The following is a 19,879-nucleotide window of genomic DNA, read 5'->3' on the forward strand; positions in this document are numbered from 1 at the left end:
AGGATCAATAAAGGCAGAAATGTAAAACAGAGGTCAAATGTGAGATGATATTAGAATGCAGCTATGATGTGAAAGTCACCATACACCGGTATCCTTTCCTCAATGTAGCCAGTACGAACAAACAAGCAGAATCTTAAGCACAGTTTTAAAGATAAAAAATGTTTTGTGAAAGTTTGACCTTATTTAACCTGGAAGAAGAAGTCAGAGGTCCAAAGTACCACAATATTTACAATCCACATGTACGATTCCCTATTTTTATCCACTTCCTTGTTATTGTTGTCAATATGAACAATGGGAAAGAGAAGTTTAAAATAGCACTATGCAGCATTATTATCATTTTGACCTTCAGATCGATCCACTGACCTTGAAGAAGACGTCAAATGTGGCATATTTCACATGTTTTATGTTACTTTGTAGATTTTGATGATACATATCACACTTTTAGGAAAAATTGGGGGTTTTTTGGCCATTTTCCACCAATAACTCCTAGAGATGACCTTGAAGACGCTGGTGGATGGAAGCTGAATTTCAATGGACCGTTAACATGACGCCATCTGCAGGATCTGAATTTATTCAAAAGTCTTTGTGTTTTCAGATGGGAAGACACACAAACACTGCCGGAAGCAGGACCTCCTCAGCAGAGGTAAGGAAGACTTTGCAGCAGTGAAGGACCCTCGGGTGTACTATTGCAGTGTAGTATTTTTACTTTGGACAGTGTTAAGAAACCACATCTTTCGCTCTGCGAACACCAGAGGGCGCTGTATCCCCTGTTTCAACCTTACCTGTGAATACACCTGCGGCAGATTTTTATAAGCTACAAAAATATAAAACAGTGGTTTAAAGTGCGCCATATGACTAAAGCAAAGAGTTTATGGACATGTGAAGGGGTGACTGTGAAGATAAATTATTTACAGGAATAACTGTTCTTCTCGTTTCTGAGAACCTTCACAGACTTCTTCTCGTTTCCGCTCAGCTCTGAGAGACAAAGTCCACAGAGAGAGAGACGCGCTTAGACAGACACAGAGACACACACACAGACAGACCCACAGACAGACAGCTGACAGTCGCACCCTCCCCTCCCTGGACAGCAGCGGTGTGAGGTGGTGAGGTTGCCCGGCTGTGTACTCGGGCCATGCGGGGTCAGCGGGATGGAGGAAAAGCCCAGAGAGTCTCCGTTCAAGAACTTCGTGGCTGGGGGTGTCGGAGGAGCGTGTCTGCTGCTGGCCGGACACCCACTGGACACCATCAAGGTGAGAGCTGCAGCCCGAGCCGAGCTTCAACACAGCTGATTTAGACCTTTAGACAGAAACATTCAGTCCACGTCCACGTGTGCCCGCGTGTGTGCCCGTGTGTGTGTGTGTGTGTGTGTGTGTGTGTGTGTGTGTGTGTGTGTGTGTGTGTGTGTGTGTGTGTGTGTGTGAGTGTGTGTGTGTCGGGGGGTAATGTTTCTCAAGAAGTCACGGGAAATGTCAGATCGTGGTGCTAAAGAGATTACCGACAAATCGGCTTAAACTGTTGCCGAGGCGGCCACCTGAACACGGAGTAATGAGGCTGCTTAGAGCCAGCGGGAGACTGTCGAGGAAATGTCACAGCGTGGGTACAAAGTGTGCAGCTCAAACTCCCGAAGTTAAAATCAGATTTCTGACGAAAACAAAGTAAAGGGATGAAGCATCACATGTATTGAACACATCACAATAGAAACGTCTCATTACTCTCACTGTCGCATTTTCACCTTTTCTAAAACGTATAACTTAGTTTTTTAAAGTAATAACTGCTTATGATTTTTATAACTTTATTATTCACATAATTGTGCATACTCTGTCAGTGCGCCCCAGGGCAGCTGTGGCTACAATGTAGCTGCCATTGCCAGTGTGTGAATGTGTGTGTGAATGGGTGAATGACTGAATGTAGTGTAAAGTGCTTTGGGGTCCTTAGGGACTGAGTAAAGCGCTATACAAATGCAGGCCATTTACCATATAGAAACTTTGAATGTGCAGAAATCTAATGTAAATGCTAAATACCAACAACCTATCGTTACAACATGGGCATTATTTTTAATCCAGATCTTTTTGTAGTCTATCTAAACCACGTCTGTGTGTTTGTGTGCGACACACTGAGTCTTTGTGAAGAAACAGTTTGATCACAGCATCGCAGTAACCGTCACATGAGCGCAGCACCGCCCTGTTTATCAGTGACAGAGCAGCAGATGTTAGTGGGTGTCTCCTCCTGTCTGACAGCACTCAGCAATCCTCCTGCATGGTCACTGTGTGTGTTTGTGCGTGTGTGTAATTCTTCTTATTTAAACTGTGTGTTTCAGGTGAGACTACAAACACAGCCCAAAGCCGCTCAGTATGTGCTTTACACAGGAACCTATGACTGCTTACGCAAGACCGTATCCAAAGAGGTGAGCGCTTTCTGCAGGACAGTCACACAGGCCACAGCCACGCAGCTCTGTTTTCAACATGTGACACATCAACTGAAGTATAGGCACTTTAATTAAAAACTAGAAACTCATTTAAAATCATTTGTGTGTGTGTGTGTGTGTGTGTGTGTGTGTGTGTGTGTGTGTGTGTGTCAGGGTATCCTTGGTCTCTATAAAGGCATGGGGGCGCCCCTGGCAGGTGTGGCTCCTATGATGGCCATCAGTTTCTTTGGGTTTGGTCTTGGAAAACAGCTCCAACAGACGGCTTCTGGAAAACCGCTCATGTTAGTTCCAACACACACACACACAAACACACACACCTTCAGAGAGCTGTGCATAAATGAATGCTGCAAACATCGAACTGAAGAAACACTGTGAAGATGAGTGGAATAAAACTCCACAGTGACGTGACAGACTCATGAAGTCACACAGGAAACAGTTGCTTCAGCTCATTGCTGTTAAAGCTGCTGAATCATGGGGTGCTCTTACAGCTTCTGCTTTTTGGCTTCATTTTTGTTTAAGAGTGAGTTGGTGTGAAGGCTCATGTGTTGTTGTTCATCTGAGGCTGAATTGATCCAATGTTAAGACCTGCTTAACACCTTAGAAGTGAAAGAGAGCGCACTTTCTCTTTAGCCCCGTCTGTGTTTGTAGGCTGGAGCAGACCTGTTACACATCCAGCTGTTTTTAAAATAGGCTCAACATCAGTAATGTGTAACTATCACAGCTAAAAGGCTAGATCCAATCATTAAACGTCACCTTAACCTTCAAACACTCCTCCAAAGCTTACACACTGTCGCTTGTGTGTTTCTCTATATATAACTCTCGCCCTGCCTCCCTTCCTTCTGTTGTCATTCGTTCATTTGAAGCAGCACGCCCCCTTCACACCCCCGTCCTGTTACCCTGACGTACATATGAAATGTTAAGCATGAGTTGGCGATCACTGGTAGCTTCTGTCTCACCTCTGAAGACTTTATAGCAACACAGTCAGCATGTCTGTAGTTAAGTGAGCAGAACTACAGTATCCTGTGTTCAGAGAGGACCTGATATCCTTTGTTTCCTGGCACTGATGTTCCACTGGTGGCCATAGTTTTAATACTGAGCTCAGTGTGTCTACAGTACTTTTAATTAATTTTTACATTTTATTATTTAATTAACCAGGAAAGACCCACTGAGATTTAAAATCTCAGCACTAAAATACGTTGCACATAAAATTTGAGAAATTACGAAACATTATTGATCCAATAACGAGATGACTTCAGTTCAGGCTTCAAACTGGTCAGTTTCTTTTCTACTCTTGGATCTGTATGATGTCATAAGTAGCAGTCTCATTTTTGGTCTAGAAGCCCCACCCACATTTCAATCCAACCAATCAGAAAGCTATTTCAAGAAGAGAAGCCCTAATCCACCCATCATAGCGATCTGATCTCTGAATCTTCATTTATTGTTGTAAGAATGTTTTAAAGCTGCTCTTAAAGATGCTCATGTGTGGAAGTGTGTCCAAATACTCTCAGGTTTCCCCATCAACACCCTACTGATGTGCAGCTGACTCACAGGCGCAGCAACAAGAAACTGCTCTTTGCAGACTAACTGGTGCAAATATTGCATCTGCAGCTACAGAGGCAGACGTTTCCCTCAGCTGCTGGTGGAGATTCAAAGCGAGCGAATATTCAAAAAATCCTGAATTGAGTTTGAAAGAATTCTGCAGCTGTGCAGAGATAGTTGTAGAAGCAGATGTTCCAGAGGGAAACAGCTGTTTCAAATACGTATAAGATGCTGTTGGTCCTGCTGACCAGGGAAACGAAAAATAATATTAATCTGGGTCATGGTTCATGATAACTGCCTGGAAGAGTACCCAGCTGTTACTGAGGTGGCTGCCTGGGAGTGAGTCTGACTTCTACACAGCTGAACTTCCATCACCTGCTCTGTTCAGGTACCATCAGATATTCCTGTCCGGCTGTCTGGCAGGAGTCTTCACTACAGTGATAGTAGCTCCAGGAGAGAGGATCAAATGCTTGCTACAGGTAAGTGTGTGTGTGTGTGTGTGTGTGTGTGTGTGTGTGTGTGTGTGTGTGTGTGTGTGTGTGTGTGTGTGTGTGTGTGTGTGTGTGCGTGTACGTGTGCAGTCAGGTTCCTGTGAAATAATTAGAATCCAAAGTAAACACTTGTTTTATGGTTGATTATAATTTACGGTGCTTTTTGAGAGCAAATGCTCTTCATTCACAGACACGTGCAGAAGTCGCTCTGCTCACATATCCAGCTTTAAACATCAGTTGCGTAACTTTTATTCGTGTGGTTATACCATAACCTGACTAGTTATAAACTAATATCCATGGGAGGCTTTAATCCAACACATATTTAAAGGCATGACTGACACATATATTTATGTATTTAAGTAAATGTTGTGAAATGTGTGTTTTCCAGGTGCAGTCGAGCGGTGGAAGGTCCAAGTACGCAGGTCCGCTGGACTGTGCGGTCAGGCTCTATAAGGAGCAGGGGATCCGCAGCGTCTACAAAGGAACTGTGCTCACTCTGATCAGAGGTACGCTGCACTGTGGTTTGTGTATCTGTATGTTTGTGCGTGACAGTGTTGTGTGACCTCGAGCAGAGGAGCTGAGGTGACCTGAGGTTTAGCGGTGTGACTGTTTCTCTCTCCATCTCGGTCTCAGACGTGCCTTCTAGCGGTCTGTACTTCCTCACGTATGAATATCTCAAGGATGTCCTGACCCCTGAGGGTCAAAGGTCAGTATCCATTTGAACAGTTCTAACTCCTATAAAGACCAAAGATTTGTCAGATGCTGTAAATCTGTGCTTTCACTTCTCTCTGACTGTGTGCCAGTGTGTCTCAGCTCAGCACTCCCAGAATCCTCCTGGCTGGTGGTGTAGCCGGAATATTAAACTGGGTGATTGCTCTTCCCCCAGACGTGCTCAAGTCCAACTTCCAGACAGGTCAGAGCTGAGTCCAAGTGAAGCTAGTATTTTCATTTCGTTAGTAGATTTTTAGACCACATAAAACAAGGACACCATGACATCAGTCAGTGGTTTGTGACGTTTCCAGCTTAGCTTTATTATCTGGATAAGATTAACACTGGATGGGTAAACTGTGTGTTTGTGTGTAGCTGCAGATGGGAAGTACAGAGGTCTGGCTGATGTCCTGCGAGCACTGCTTCGAGAAGAAGGACCTAAAGCTCTCTACAAGGGCTTCAATGCAGTTTTCCTGCGAGCCTTCCCAGCCAACGCTGTAACACTCATTCAAATATTAATACATCTCACCCCTGATATCAGTACAGTGCACACGTGTTCATCATGGCTTTCTTCTCCTCTCTCCCTCTCAGGCTTGTTTTCTGGGATTTGAGGTGGCATTAAAGGGCCTGAACCTGCTCGCACCGAGCTGGTGAAAGACGACGAAGCAGTAACTGGAGATTTTCTCCCTCAAACAGTGTTGGTGAAATAAATCTAACGTGTACTTTTAAACTTTTAAAAATATATTTTCCAAAAACGTGGCGTCTGTCATTGTTCCTGAGATTGGGAGCAGTGGAAACGTACAATTTGAGAGACAGCTTCTTCAGTTCTAGAGTCAAATGGTGGAGAGTCCCAGATTTAAACCCTGTGGGAGTTTCCCCCCACAGAGGGACAAAGGACCCCCTGATGATCCTCTAATCACATGAGCCAAGGTGTCAAAGCGGGTGTGGGTCACAATCAGCCAGAGTTTCGGATGAGCTCATTGTGAAACCTGGCCCCACCCTATCATGTGATTTCCTGAGGTCAGATGGCCCAGGATGTGAGTGGGCGTTAAGGCGTCTCAAAACTGAAAGTTTCAGCAAATCTTCAGGTCCTGTTGTTTACAAGTTCCAGACCTTTTCTTCTTCTTCTTCTTCACAGCAGATCATCTGCCTTCATCTTCTCTGCCTTTGCATCCTCTTCTGTCACACCGACTCTCTGCCTGTCCTCCTTCACTACATTCATGAATTGTCCTTCTCTCTCACTGCCTCCAAACATGCCTCCCCCCTCTCCTCTTCCTTTGTCAGTAGTAGCAGAGTTTCCCAGCTGCTCGTATGCACCAGTGCAGTCATAATAATTGTACGTGTGTCCAGTATCCTGGTATGTACCCTGGAATGTGAAGTACATGCTATTTATTAGAGAGAATAATACAGTGTGAATGCTACACAGGCACAACTAAGCTCCCAAACAGACATTGCTGGATGGTGATGAGATACCAGCATCAGTATTTCTTCAATCCAAGTATTTAAATAGATGACGTCACTTTGCTAGACATGGAATTGCTTTAAATGGGCCACTGGCCCACTGCAGGGGCAAAGGGCTCCATCTGCATTTGTATATGAAGCCTTTGAAGAGATCATGTTGCCTCTGCGAGACCTGAACAGGAGTTGAGACCAAACAAATACACAGCAGAAATTATGCAAATACTGTTGCCATGACGGAGCACAAGAGGTTTTTTTTCTTTATGGTCATTTTAAATAACAAGCAAAACAGACGATAATGATGAGACCAAAAATGTTTGTATGGAATCTAAAGATTGCATTGAACAAAATAAATTCAAATATAAACTGTTTTTACTAATTTTATTTTCTAATTCACTGAAAAAATACAGACATATTCATGAACATGCACTGTGGAAAGCTGTATTTTTAATTACTATTGTGCGTACGTTTCACATGTGAAAATCTGTGAAAACTTTATTTTACCAACAATTTTTAAAGATCAAAACATCACAAGAATATATAGGCCCTGCGGACATGAATACCACGGTCAGCCGAGCATTTAATCTTGACCTTCATTGTCAATAGACAAAAGTTTTAGTTTAGTTAATATAGACTAGATTTCCTTATCATCGATGCTGACAGCATAACACAGAGGAGTGGGGGTGCTGAGTGCTGCTATTAACGCAGTACTTATTTATTTCATTTTCGGGGCTTTTGCAGTTTAGTATTATTGTAATAACTGGCTACTTCCAGAAGTTGTATCCTGATTGAATACTAAATGAGCCATCTACATATGTTGTGTTTAATTATTATTTTCTTACAGAGAAGGTCCAATTAAAGAAAAAAACCGTCACCTTTGGCCTACTTCCCAGACTCCGTTACCCATAAAACCTCGTTTCTCATTGCTGAAGAGGTTGATGGACTACATTAAACCCGTTTAAAGGAAATAACAGCGTCTTGAAGTCGTCTTATTTTATGGAGCGTTAACGTGTTTGAAAGAAACATAAATATAAATTGCGCGCATCTGTAATAAACAGGGAAAACCTAAAGTTTAACCGAAAACTACATTACCCATAGTTCAGCGCGTGATAACAGCTTCCGGGGTTGGTGACCATCAGCCTGTTAGCAGGAGACAGGAGAAAGGTGAGGAAATGTAAGATGTGGTGATGTTTGCAGCTGTCGGAGTTTTCATGTCTTTAAATGTTTTTATGCAGTTTCAGAAAAATTAACGACGAATTTTTTTTCTGCATTTCTGAGGAAATAAAACCCGTTTTTAGCTAATCTGACATAATGTGAGTGCAGCTGCCGAGCACCGTTAGCTGAGACAACACTCCTTTAACATTTAACTCGGATGAGTTCAATTTTGAACTATGAACTTTTTCGTTGTTTTCTTTCATTATCACGTCTCTCAGAAGTCAGTGTGCCGTAAACTTTGGCTAGGAGCTAACAGGCTAACGTTAGCCGGCTGCTCTTCCTGCTCACTTCATCCTAAAGCTGCGTGAGCTAATGAGACAGCTGTGAGACATAAATATAACCACGTGGAATTTATTCAAACTTAGTTTGGTCTCTTATAGACAATACAAAGACTCCAAAGACACAACTTTATAAATTTGGTTCGTTTTAAGTTTCTTTTGATTTTTTTGTTTGTTCTTTACTTACTTTACTGTTTCGCGTGGCTACGGTGTCCTAAAGGTCCAAAACATCATTTCAACAGGTTTTTGTTTTATTTTTGCATAGCATAAAACTCTAAGATGTACTCGAGGACACACGTTGTTCGGATAAACTGTAGTTGGCAGTGGCTGAGATACAAAAACGACAGTTTTCAGATAACTTTCCTGTTTCGTAGTTGGGTTTAAACCTCAGAGGTCTGAGTCACCATGCAGGATTTGACCGTATCAAAGTAAGTTCAGGGTTAACCCTGAGGTGTGCAGACAGGAGCATGTTGAGTCCTCTTTGAACATTTTCAGTGCAAATAAAAATCCTTACAGAAACTATACAGGGACTCACATGGAGTTATTATTATTATTATTATTATTATTATCGTTACATACGGTTATATGTGGGAAGCTGTTTTTCTTTTTAATCATATAACACATGGAGGAGTTTGCTTTTCAAACGCAGCAGACAAAATGTTTTGTTGACAGGAAACAAAAACCAAACAAATAAAGTTGTTGCTTTTAATGAAGATTAGCTCTTACAGTATGACAGCAGGAGTTTGGTTTGAGCGCCACCTGCTGTCTCTGTCATTCAGCCTCCCCCTGCGTGGCTTTGTGTTCAGGTGAGTGTGTGTGTGGATGTAGTGTCAGCAGAGCGCCGTGATGCCCCTGGAGGTGAGATGGCCGTTCCCTCAATGCCCCGCTCTGCCGTGGAGGGTCTCCAGCTCACTGATCATGGGCATGGTGGGCTCCTACTCCTACTTCTGGACCAGTAAGTTATAAGCTGAATGATAACTTGTACACTCTCGCTTATTAGCAGCAAACTGCACTTCTTTAAAAAGAAAATCAAGTCCCTTGGTTGCCTCCAACAGTCTCTGGGTGTTTATGCTCAGTGAGAGCATGAGTGACTGAACTGTACTGTTAAATAAAATACACAGTACAGCACAGAGTCTACACGAGGACGAAGATAACAGTGATGTGGCTTCACAGAGGAGTTAGAGGGAAAGCGAGCTGCTGATATCAACGAGAAGAAAGCAAATTTTACGTTCATCTTAATTTTCTGGATGTCACTCAGAGAACCTTCGACTGATCCTGCCTCCTGCTCTTCTTCCTAAGAGTACATGAACTGTCTGACGGTCCACAACCACGAGGTACTGTTGAACCTGGTTGACCAGAGGCCTTCGGACACGCCCCTCATCACTCTATCCAACCACCAGTCCTGTATGGATGATCCGCACATCTGGGGTAAGAGCAGACACTCGATCTGAAATCTCACTGCTGGTTAACACTTGGATGGTAACGGCGTGTGTTTGCGGCAGGCATCCTGAGGCTCAGGCAGCTGTGGAACTTCAAAAAGATGCGATGGTGAGCTTCATCTCGTTTCTTCTGAGCTTCAGCCTGTTAATGTTTTAGAAGCAGGGACGTGTAATTTTCACTTACCTGTGATTGGACAGGACACCTACAGCATCTGACATCTGCTTCACTAAAGAGCTGCACTCCAGGTTCTTCAGCCGAGGGAAGTGTGTTCCCGTCTGCAGAGGTAAGCCCATCTGAGCGCATCACACCACATGAGCCAAGTATCCGAGCAGAAGTCTGAACGTCGGGCTTTTACTGTTTCAGTTTGTTGTCCTGTGAATGACAGAAAACCTTCAGCAGACGTTTTCTTTTTCTTTCTTTCCATTATTTAACAAGGACAAGACACGAACACAAGTATATCAAACATACTGTAAACCTGGCTGATTATAGCAAAACTGCAAATTTCCACAGTCATGCAGCCAGTCGCATTAAACTTACTAATAAACGAATAACATAAATATAAGAGAAAACAAAAAGCCTTGACATAATAGACAGAAATGAGTGAGGAATGCTCACAGACCTTAATGGGACAAGTCCATGTAGACTCTTACATGCAAACAGGCACACTGACATTGTTACACGATATTATTTAAGTGATCAAAACGTGTGTAAAACCGTTTTGTGTCTGTAGGTGATGGCGTTTACCAGAAAGGAATGGACTTTATTCTGGAGAAGCTGAACAAAGGAGAGTGGGTGCACGTCTTTCCAGAAGGTCTGTGAACCTCCTCCTCACATGTCGTTATTTTTTTTCTTACTGTGAAAATGAACTCTTCTTCTCTGATTTTATTTCAGGCAAAATCAACATGACGGAGGAATTCATACGTTTAAAGTGGGGTGAGCGCAGTTTGTGCGTCTCTGTTGGAGCAGATGTCGTGCTGTGATCATCAGTGTGAACATTTGTGCTTCTGTGGTTTTAGGTGTTGGTCGGCTGATAGCGGAGTGCTCGCTTAATCCGATAATCCTGCCGCTCTGGCACGTGGGTGAGTGACGCTCCTGTTATGGCTTCAGAATATCTCAGACTACAGATTAAGATGTCACCACAAGACATTAGCAAGGTAGCAGCAGTCTGATGGCTTAAGGTCAGCGAACAGCGCCACGCAGTGATGCAGGTACAGAGGAAACGCATCACTTCTTCTCTGCTTCATGTCAGGTTTGAGCGACGTGCTGCCCAACGTGGAGCCCTACATTCCTCGCACGGGCAAGGTGAGACGCCTTCAGTCTGACTCCAGGATGTGTTCGGATCTTTGAGGGTTTTTTGTTTTTCAACATATTTCGTTGTCTTCCAGAGAATCACCGTCCTCGTGGGGAAACCGTTCAGTGTCAAAGATCTCGTTGAAACCCTCCGAGCTGAAAACAAGAGCCAGGTGAGCACGGCTTCATCTAAGGTGCTGTCATGAAGTTCGCTGACACCAGCAAGTAAAAAAACAACAAAAAACTTCTTCTGTCAGATAAAACAGGAGGTTTCAGGACGTCACCATGAACACCATGATTGAATCCTAACTAACTCTCACAGATTTCACTTTCTCAAATGTAGAAAGTAATTATAACAGATACTGAATGTACGTTTCAAATTTTCCCCTCAGTTGGAAATGAGGAAGACCCTGACGGATTTCGTCCAGGTGGAGTTTCGGAGCCTGAAAGCCCAGGCCGAGGCCCTGCACAAGCAGGTAGAGACCAGATCCTGAGTCCTAGCCGTCCTGCGTTTGCCTGCAGACACTGGTCCTTCACACATCAGCCCTGAGGATAACACCCCATGTACAGAGAAGCTCCCACACCTCCACACGGAGACATCACTGAGCCTCAGAGTGTTTCGCTGACAGTCGTAAACGAGCATTTCTGTAACTTTGGATGCAACAAACTCATTTTGTAATTCAGTTATTGCTTCAAAATCAGGTTGGTCCACTGCACACCTAAACAGGACGAGTAGCACTGCAGATGTATGAATGATTGATTACATATGAATACATGGTTTCTCTGGGACCCTTTAGAACCAGAAGCCCTCAGGAGAATTTCTTTTACCTCCTTGGTATCAGAAGGCATTTTGATTTTGATGATTCAGCTTTTCATGTCATCCAACTTTGAAGTCCAGAGCAGCAGCAGAAGCTGGTGTTGAGTCTGAGGAGGAGAGAGGAGGTCGGGTGATGGATGGGCGAGTGAACCTCATGACCTTTGTGTGTGTGTGTGTGTGGGGGGGAGGGTGCGGTGAACAATAGCCTTGAACTTTGTTTTTTTTCTTACTGGTGAAACACACAATAGATCTCAAAAAGGGCAGCAAACCAAGACTAGTTAACCAAGTCCCAGTTACTAGGGTGAGCACCTGGTGACTGCCTGGCAACCACCAGTCACTATGTATGAATAAGTATTTCTGCCAGGCTCTAAGTAACAAGGAGGTTTCACCTAGCAACAGACAGCAGCTGCTCACCGACGGGTCATGGAGTGCACGTTTTATCTGGTAACTTGTCAGTGTGGGAGAAATGATCCTGCTCTGATCGGGCTCTGCACCAGCTGAATGCTTTTCTCAGTTTTGCTGAATTGTTCAATTTTGATGATCTGTTTAATAACCAGTTCTTTTTTTCTTTAAGATGTAAAGCTGCTGTTGTTTAAACTACTAAATATTAGTACTCATCATGCTCCTCTGTGCATGAGGAAGTCAAAGTGCTGCATGCCAGATGTTTGCAGCTGTTATCAGAAAGATGTTCAGGCAGTAAATGATTGAGGTAATCGCACTGTTATGTTTGATCATTGGATTGCTCCTTGCTGTTTTTCAGTCATCTCTGAGTTGTGTTGATAATTTTCTTTTTCAATCAAAGTTTTCCCGTTAATCCTAAAACCCCTGAATGCTGCCCCATCACCGATGTACATAACTTATTTTATCACAGAGGACAAAAAGGATTTTATAAGGGACAAAATCTGTGCTAATTTTATAAGTGTATCGCCTTAATGTGATTGCCACTCTTTCCTATACTTGATGTGAAGTCCAATAAAGAATCGGACTTTTCTAAGTTTGAATTTGTTCCATTTGTGGTTCATCTTTAAACTCTGCACCAGTCTAACAGATCCACGAACAGTTTGGTGGCATAATGAGTGCTTAGCAAACCTTACACTTTATGTAGACCAGGGGTGCTCAATCCCAGTCCTCGAGAGCTACTGTCCTGCAGCTTTTAGATGCATCCTTGTTCCGACACAGCTGAATCAAATGAATGGCTTGTTATCAGGCCTTCTCCAAACTTGATGGCATGCTGAAGAGGTGATCAAACATTTGATTCAGCTGTGTTGGAGTAGGGATGCATCTAAAAGCTGCAGGACAGTAGCTCTCGAGGACTGGGATTGAGCACCCCTGATGTAGACAAAGTGTACATTAAGCCACTAAAGATGACCAGTTTATGCTAAATCGTGAATGTTTCCATATTTTTGCAGAACGTAATTTTTAAGATGTTTCTTTGAAAAGTTAAATATTCTCACTTTGGATGATTAATTGGACATGTCGAAGGGAATTACGGTTTCCAATATATCTGTTACAGTAAATAATACTTGTATTTGTATTTAAAAAAGAAAACATTTAATAACATTAAATGACATTGAAATAATAGTATCACGTGAACAATAAATCATGGTTATTTGCCATTACTACATTGTGTCTAATATTAGCAAAATAAAACAACACTTACAAATAATAGAATATTAAAACGTTGATACATTTGAAGTAAAAATAAAAATTCCTTTTTCACATCCGCCGCTGCGCCGTCTTGTCACGTGATCTGGTCAAGTGATCTCGTGAAACGTCACGAGCGTGCTGTCAGAGGCTGTAAAGATGGCGGCGGGGGCACTGCAGCGGCGGCGCATCACTGCGGCTGTGGCCGTTTTTCTCGCTTTATTGAACGTGTTGAAGCTGGCGAGCTGCGACGAGCAGGTGCCGCTCCTGCTGTGGACCAGCGGAAGGTGCGTAGCCGTGAAGTTTTACTGATTTTGGTCCCGTTTCCGCGGCTCCTTCTGCGACCTCAGCGGCTAACGGTTAGCCGTGAGACAAACAGCGGACAAAAACTATGTTCTCTGCTTCGTCACCACAGTACACGGCCCGGAAAACGTTTAATTTGAGCGGACTGGCTGAAACACGAGGTTAAGTCAGAGAACGTGACATGAGAATATCCTGCAGGCCCAATGAGTGACGGGTGCAGTCCACCTGACAGCTAGCAAACACTCCTGCATCTGTCTGTGCTGCCTGACACACAGAAGACAGAGCAGCATGTGTTATCAAAGGCTTTCATACTGTAAAAACGAATAAATTATGTATTTGACGGCCTTTGATGAGGGTCTTCGGATGTGAGAAGTTCACATTGTGAAGTGCTTGGGTTTTTCTCCTGTTTTAATAATATTCAATCATCTGTATCTGCAAGAAAATCAGGAATGTGCTGTTTGACGTGATGCAGGTTTATCTGCAGATAATTTGGTCCTCTCTCATTAAAGGCCGCATAGGTTCTTGCAGATGGTTGAAACGACAATAATAAAACCGCTTCACTGTGAATCCATCAGATTCTGTCTGGTAGAGGACTCTTCTTGTTATGTAGCAGCACTTCATGACTCCTCCACCTGTGCTTGGTGTCTCCTGCAGCATCTCCCTGCCAGCTCAGGCTCCTCCAACAGCCGGGCACATCGTTGGGCAGCAGCAGCTGGCCTCCTACCTGGAGAAAGCTCTGGACGTCGGACCACATAACATAGTCCTCTTCCTTCAGGACAAGGTAAACCCTCACGCTGTTGTTGAGTGTCCTTGATTTTTTTATTTTATTTTTATTTTCTTCTGAGGCACTAAAGCTAAACACAAGCACAAATGCTCCTCGTCTCGTTTGCTCTTATATGGCCCCGCCCCGTTCATGTGCATGATCATGTAGCCTTTTCGCATTTATCAGAACTCTTCAAGTTTTGGTATTTCTTTATTTAATTTGGTCAAGACTTTTAAAACTAATGGCAGACGGCCTCACAGGTCAGCAGTGTTTGAAGGTTAAAACCGTCTCTCACAGTTTCTCTTTGCTCTCTGTGGTCTAAAACATTTATGACTCATTGTTTTTCCTCTCGGTCTTCAGATGAGCATCGAGGACTTCACCATGTATGGAGGAGCCTTTGGAAACAAGCAGGATAATGTGTTTCCAAACCTGGAGGTATTATCACGATGAAACAAACCAAACAGAACGTTTCCGGTTTACTCTCAGGTGTGTGTCGGTCACTCATGGTTTTTCTTCTGTCACAGGGAGCTCTGATGTCATCATCCTCCTCTCTGGTTTTACCTGCTGTTTCCTGGCCTGCATCCAATGCAGTGATTGGCCAGCTGCAGGACCAATTGGACACCTCCCCTCTGTACATGGACCCTGAGACGCTGAGCCAGCTGAGACTGAACGCCTCGTCGCCTGCTCTGCTCGTGTTCAGACTGCCCTACGGCATCGGGTCTGTTGACTGTTCAATAATTAACCGTTAATGGGATTTCCTGCTGTAAACATTTTATACTGCCAGTTACTTTGTGACAAATGATATGATCAGTCATCCTCTGTCTTGGACTGCAGCTGGTAGTTTTGCTCATTTTGAGCTCAGTGAACTGAGTTCACATAGAACAGCTGTGGTCATGTCCTCCACAGGCTTTGATCCTGTTATAATGGTTTCTAAACGGGCCTTGATGTCGCTGTTTGTACATTTTCTAAAAATTTAAATTCAATTTCTCAAACGTCGCACGGTAAAGTTAAAGAGGTAATTTTCTAGAAGGGAAATAACCCACACACTTCATCTGGATGAGCTTTAAAAACACTGAAGCCTCTCCTCCAAAGACATTAAGACTCATCCATCCTTCCTGGCCTCGTTTGTCGTTTCAGAGCTGATCTCTTGTCAGCGAAAGAGATTCTCAGTGGAAACGGTGAGTCTGTTTAATCTGACCCAGTGACTGTGGAGCTCAGACTCTGAAGCATGCGATTCTCACAATCATCTGTGAGCTTTTTATTTGCCATCTTTTCCTGTGACTGTTTTCTCTGTGACGCGTGTTTTTCAGATGAAGTGATTGGTCAGGTGCTGAACATCATGAAGTCGCAGTCTGTTCCGTATACGGCTATCTACACCGCCCTGCGGCCCTCCAGGGTGAGTCCGAGTCTCATTCAGAAACATTTATACATGTTTGCAGCCATTTGTCATACCTGCCCCCCTCCCTCCATCTTTCTTTTTCTACACAGGAGGCAGCGTCTCTCTCTGTGGAGGCCGGTCTGGGTGGGGGGCGCTCGCTGCTGCAGGTCAGAGGGGGACACAAGGAGAGGGGTAGAGAACGGGAGAAGCAGCGGAGGACCCAGGAGAGGGCTGAAACGTACCCACCCGTCGAGTTCAAGGTGGAGTCACAGATACCTGAGCAGGACTTTGACTCTGCTTCCTTAAATCATTTCATATTTGTAATCGTGATTATTTATTCATTTGAACTCTTTTTCCTAAAGGCTGTTTTCTGTTTCACTGTAAATCCCACCAACAACAAACTGTTGCAGAGCAAAATCAGAACTTTCAAGTCATGAATGAAGTTAACGCGCTGACATTGACACGATGTTGGATTTGCAATAAAAATCCAGAATATTCTCAAACTAATTTGAAACTTGGGTCGGCAGCTCACAGGGTGGCGCTGACGTCAAAGATGTTGTGGCAGAAAATCCAGATGCCATTGTAAGGAGAACCTTTCTGTTCACTGGTTATTCTGCAGGAGGGGGAGAACAGCTGCATCCTGCTGTGGGCTAAAAGCCTGTCGGTGAGCATCCTGCGCAGCGGTCGCTGGGAGGAGCACGACCTCACCCCGTCCACCTTTGGAGAAGACGTCACCCCCAACCTTGACGGCTCAAGCTGCGACAAAACCAAAGCCAGGTGCTTTTTACCTGTGACATAATACAATATGTAAAAACAATCATTCATGCTGTGATGTGAATATCACTTAGCTCTGACGCCGCTCAAACTGGAGTCTGAAATTCAAATGTTTTAAAATGTTTTGTTTTTCATGAAATGCTGCTGCGGGTGTAAATTTAACGTGAGTTTTTTTTCTTTCAGTTTGGTTCTGAATTATAAGAACGTGCTGAACCACCGCAGCTTCAAACTGATGTAAGTGACCAGGATTTTGGTCCCCAAAAGTGTAGTAAACTTCCTGTTTCTGGTCCCCATAAAGATATGAATACACGCACACACACCCATATGCATTATTATATTATATCTATACTTTTACATTTATCAGTCCTGCTGCACTCTTGAAAACTTCCTGTTTTGCTGTTAAAGATATTTGATGCTCTGCTCGTTGGTGTTTTTCAGCTTTGCTCTGAGTCAGCGGAATTACAAGGTGTCGGCACGGCGCTGGTTCACGCTGGACGCCGTGGAGCTGGAGTACGACGGTACCAAAGCCACGTTTAACGGCAGCAGGAACATTTACGCTCCCGCCGAGTACTCTTACCGCTGCGAGTCCGTCACCAACTTCCAGTGGCCGCTGCTCATGCCGCGCACATCCAAAGACCCAGCCAATCAGTGGAGGGTCTCCTTTGAAGACTTCCAGGTAAGATTGTTTGGTCTTTGGTGATATAATAATAAAAATCCAACATAAGATGTCAGGTGTAAAATGGTTCCTCTGTTGGATGTCTGCATGTGCTGACAGCAATGAGCAGAGCGACTTTCAGACCATATTAATTATAATTGCAGAAGAATACTGGTTTGAACTGGATTATACTGGTTTTATAACAGCTGGAAGCTAAAATTACAAATGAAATAAAAATATTAGCACACACTTTATTTGTAATGGTGGCCGGCCTTCCTGCCGTCTGATGATGATGATGATAATAATAATAATAATAATACATTTTATTAATGAGCGCCTTTCAAGTCACCCAAGGACACTTTACAATAGGATAAAACACATAATACACACTCTGAGCTACAGAGGCTAATTTTTCACATCCCCGCTCGTCTTCATTGGTCCAAAGGCCGTAAACCATGGCTCAGCCCCCCTCAGCTCATCAGTTGGGCTGAATTAGTGAAATGGATTCATTTTTGTAGGTGAAACTTCTCCCCGTGTTTCAGTTTATTCTGGACACGTGTCCTAGTATACTAGGATTCCTGTCTACGTCACGGCCCGGCTAAACCCGGCCCCTTGTAAATATTTATGATGCTTCCTCACACAACCCCAAAGAAGCGCATCTATTCATTCAATAAATAAATAGATTTAAAAAAAAAAATTTACTTATAAACATATGAGTATGTCAGTGAGATTTCTGGCCTGTTATGTGAGTTTGAACTGAAGCAAACGCCACATTTTGAACCCCTTCTCCTTCTCGCCGTCAGATTCAGGGCTTTAATGTGAGCGGTGGTGAATTCTCGTACGCCAGCGACTGCGCCGGCTTCTTCTCCCCAGGGATCTGGATGGGTCTGATCACCAGTCTGCTCATGGTCCTGGTGCTCACCTACGGCCTGCACATGATCATGCAGCTGCGCACGATGGACCGCTTTGATGATCCCAAAGGCCCGGCCATCTCTGTGCCACAGACAGAGTAACACACCTGCACCACACCTGTCCACCCTCCACTCTGTCCTCTCACTGCAATGCTTCCACTCCTCCCCCCTTCCATCTGTATTTGGGCATTATTCAGTGCGATCATAATAAGGTTTTATTCACTGGTACATAAATGTGTCCGTTTATATTTGAAATATGGGCTGAAGCTGGCCTCAGTTTGTCCTCATGTGTCAGCCTCTGTAGGCTGGATGCTTTTCCAGAGTCCTGCCTCCAAATTAACTCCTTAATGATCTTTGAGAAACACACACGGACTCATGTAGAACATGAACAAATCTTTGGGTGATCCTCCAAACTTTATCCTGGACTGTGTTCACTGTAAATCAGCTACAGTCTGTAATATGAAGGGATGATGTGACAGCAGGGTCTCAAACCTGAGACCTTCCATGACAGTGTGACCGTGACCTCAGCTAACATCAGCAGGAACTTCTCAGCCACACGTCTGTTTGGTGATGATCACAGGGCTGTACACTGGCTGTACTGCTCGAGGGTCCAAAGTTGTGTTGAGAATTATTTACATTTATTTATTTACTTACTTATTGAGCATTAATATGATCCTAAAATGGAAAACCTAAACCTTCCTGTACTTCATGTAATATGAGCTCGTATAATTGTTTTTTATTGTTTGCTGTTTCTCAGCTGAGTCTGAGGCTGCAGGGATAAAAACCTGCTAACGTCTGCATACATCAGCAGCACAGCTCTCACTCTCTGTGCTCCCTCTGATGCACTCGTGGTCCTGTGCATGTAGTCTCGGCCCGGACTGAAACAGTTTAATTTGAACAGTTTGTGCAGCTTTTGTTCTGTGAGGACTCTGGAAAAATCCTTCAAAAACACCTGAGGCGTAAACTGAGCCCAGTCCTCAGGCTGGATTCATTTAACACAGGAAAGGGACGACTGTACATACAGGAACAAATGTACGTTATAGAAAAAGTTATTTGTTGGTGAAACTGATGTAATTAGTGTGTTTGTGTTTACATTATTTGACCAGTGAGGTGTAGATGTTGAATGAAGGGAGCCCGCTCTGTTTATGGATGCTAAAGGAATCATTTCCACTCTATTTATTAACTCCAACATTCTCCATCAATTTGAGGAAAAAGCTGATAATGAAGCATTAAAGTTTCCAGTCCGAGTAGTTTTACTTGATTTTTGTGTTTATTACTGAAGTGCACTGAAACCTGTTCAATGTGGAATTCTGTCTGTTTTTTCCATGATGAGCATAGTCTATGTTTGGTCCTGTGCTGCTGTGACCTCCAATAAAACATCTGTGAAGATGGCGAAGCTCGAGTGTTTAATTTCAGTCTGTCTCAGAAGCGCTCGCAGGCCGTCTGAAGAGAACAGGGCTCACAGTTTAAAGACGCCTGTGCTGAGATGAGGGAGCATTAGTGCAGATCAGAAGAAGACTGCAAAACACAAATAGTTACGCTGAGCAAAGAAAGTCTTACTTTGCGAGTTCCCTTCACACAACTAAATAAACAACTAAGCGTATAAAACAAAGCGAACGTTCACAAGGCTACGGCGTAATCTAAATTCAAAGTGTAGTTATGCTGTCACCGTGTTTAGATATTCAGAATGTGCACATGTTACAGTGGTTTTGTATGGAGTTGTTTGATTTTGTGTATAAATGTTCAGAGTGGCACGTTTACAGGTCACGTTATTGAGGACCTCAGTAAGG

At 43.6% G+C, this 19,879-nt stretch overlaps 3 protein-coding genes across 7 annotated transcripts; all 3 read left to right on the forward strand.

Annotated features, from left to right (window-relative positions):
- The first annotated feature begins 990 nt into the window (after positions 1–990).
- Positions 991–6,992, forward strand: LOC146685260 (mitochondrial carnitine/acylcarnitine carrier protein). Of its 2 annotated transcripts, none has more exons than XM_085443090.1 (9): positions 991–1,250; positions 2,318–2,404; positions 2,579–2,706; positions 4,353–4,443; positions 4,844–4,961; positions 5,089–5,161; positions 5,259–5,368; positions 5,539–5,660; positions 5,755–6,992. In XM_085443090.1, the coding sequence occupies exons 1-9, from the start codon at positions 1,149–1,151 to the stop codon at positions 5,815–5,817; spliced, it is 894 nt and encodes a 297-aa protein (XP_085299216.1). In that variant the 5' UTR covers positions 991–1,148; the 3' UTR covers positions 5,818–6,992. The 2 variants fall into 2 exon arrangements, with proteins under 2 accessions (XP_085299216.1, XP_085299217.1); XM_085443091.1 differs by having other exon boundaries at positions 5,545–5,660.
- A 717-nt stretch (positions 6,993–7,709) lies between these two features.
- Positions 7,710–12,662, forward strand: tafazzin (tafazzin, phospholipid-lysophospholipid transacylase). Of its 4 annotated transcripts, none has more exons than XM_085443092.1 (11): positions 7,710–7,785; positions 8,921–9,069; positions 9,414–9,542; positions 9,617–9,662; positions 9,752–9,837; positions 10,285–10,365; positions 10,446–10,487; positions 10,571–10,633; positions 10,804–10,856; positions 10,940–11,017; positions 11,237–12,662. In XM_085443092.1, the coding sequence occupies exons 2-11, from the start codon at positions 8,961–8,963 to the stop codon at positions 11,336–11,338; spliced, it is 789 nt and encodes a 262-aa protein (XP_085299218.1). In that variant the 5' UTR covers positions 7,710–7,785; positions 8,921–8,960; the 3' UTR covers positions 11,339–12,662. The 4 variants fall into 4 exon arrangements, with proteins under 4 accessions (XP_085299218.1, XP_085299221.1, XP_085299219.1 ...); XM_085443095.1 differs by having other exon boundaries at positions 7,713–7,785; positions 8,943–9,069; XM_085443093.1 differs by having other exon boundaries at positions 7,732–7,785; positions 8,894–9,069.
- A 770-nt stretch (positions 12,663–13,432) lies between these two features.
- atp6ap1a (ATPase H+ transporting accessory protein 1a) lies at positions 13,433–19,485 on the forward strand. The gene is made up of 11 exons (XM_085443089.1): positions 13,433–13,592; positions 14,263–14,389; positions 14,732–14,806; positions 14,896–15,089; positions 15,509–15,549; positions 15,682–15,767; positions 15,860–16,009; positions 16,369–16,526; positions 16,707–16,757; positions 16,962–17,199; positions 17,982–19,485. The coding sequence occupies exons 1-11, from the start codon at positions 13,465–13,467 to the stop codon at positions 18,189–18,191; spliced, it is 1,458 nt and encodes a 485-aa protein (XP_085299215.1). The 5' UTR covers positions 13,433–13,464; the 3' UTR covers positions 18,192–19,485.
- The last annotated feature ends 394 nt before the right edge of the window (positions 19,486–19,879 follow it).

This window comes from Copadichromis virginalis, linkage group LG20 (genome assembly GCF_057382275.1).
Source record: "Copadichromis virginalis isolate Kocher_CV1m ecotype Utaka linkage group LG20, C_Virginalis_male_GT1.1, whole genome shotgun sequence".
Taxonomy (NCBI): domain Eukaryota; kingdom Metazoa; phylum Chordata; class Actinopteri; order Cichliformes; family Cichlidae; genus Copadichromis; species Copadichromis virginalis.

Excerpts from the sequence above, each read along its gene's own strand:
- LOC146685260 (XM_085443090.1), top strand. The coding sequence starts at position 1,149 with ATGGAGGAAAAGCCCAGAGAGTCTCCGTTCAAGAACTTCGTGGCTGGG. Across the intron at positions 5,162-5,258 it reads CTGACCCCTGAGGGTCAAAG|TGTGTCTCAGCTCAGCACTC; the intron begins GTCAGTATCCAT and ends ACTGTGTGCCAG. Across the intron at positions 5,661-5,754 it reads GAGCCTTCCCAGCCAACGCT|GCTTGTTTTCTGGGATTTGA; the intron begins GTAACACTCATT and ends TCTCCCTCTCAG.
- tafazzin (XM_085443092.1), top strand. The coding sequence starts at position 8,961 with ATGCCCCTGGAGGTGAGATGGCCGTTCCCTCAATGCCCCGCTCTGCCG. Across the intron at positions 9,838-10,284 it reads GTGTGTTCCCGTCTGCAGAG|GTGATGGCGTTTACCAGAAA; the intron begins GTAAGCCCATCT and ends TTGTGTCTGTAG. Across the intron at positions 10,857-10,939 it reads ACATTCCTCGCACGGGCAAG|AGAATCACCGTCCTCGTGGG; the intron begins GTGAGACGCCTT and ends GTTGTCTTCCAG.
- atp6ap1a (XM_085443089.1), top strand. The coding sequence starts at position 13,465 with ATGGCGGCGGGGGCACTGCAGCGGCGGCGCATCACTGCGGCTGTGGCC. Across the intron at positions 13,593-14,262 it reads CTGCTGTGGACCAGCGGAAG|CATCTCCCTGCCAGCTCAGG; the intron begins GTGCGTAGCCGT and ends TGTCTCCTGCAG. Across the intron at positions 16,758-16,961 it reads CACCGCAGCTTCAAACTGAT|CTTTGCTCTGAGTCAGCGGA; the intron begins GTAAGTGACCAG and ends GGTGTTTTTCAG.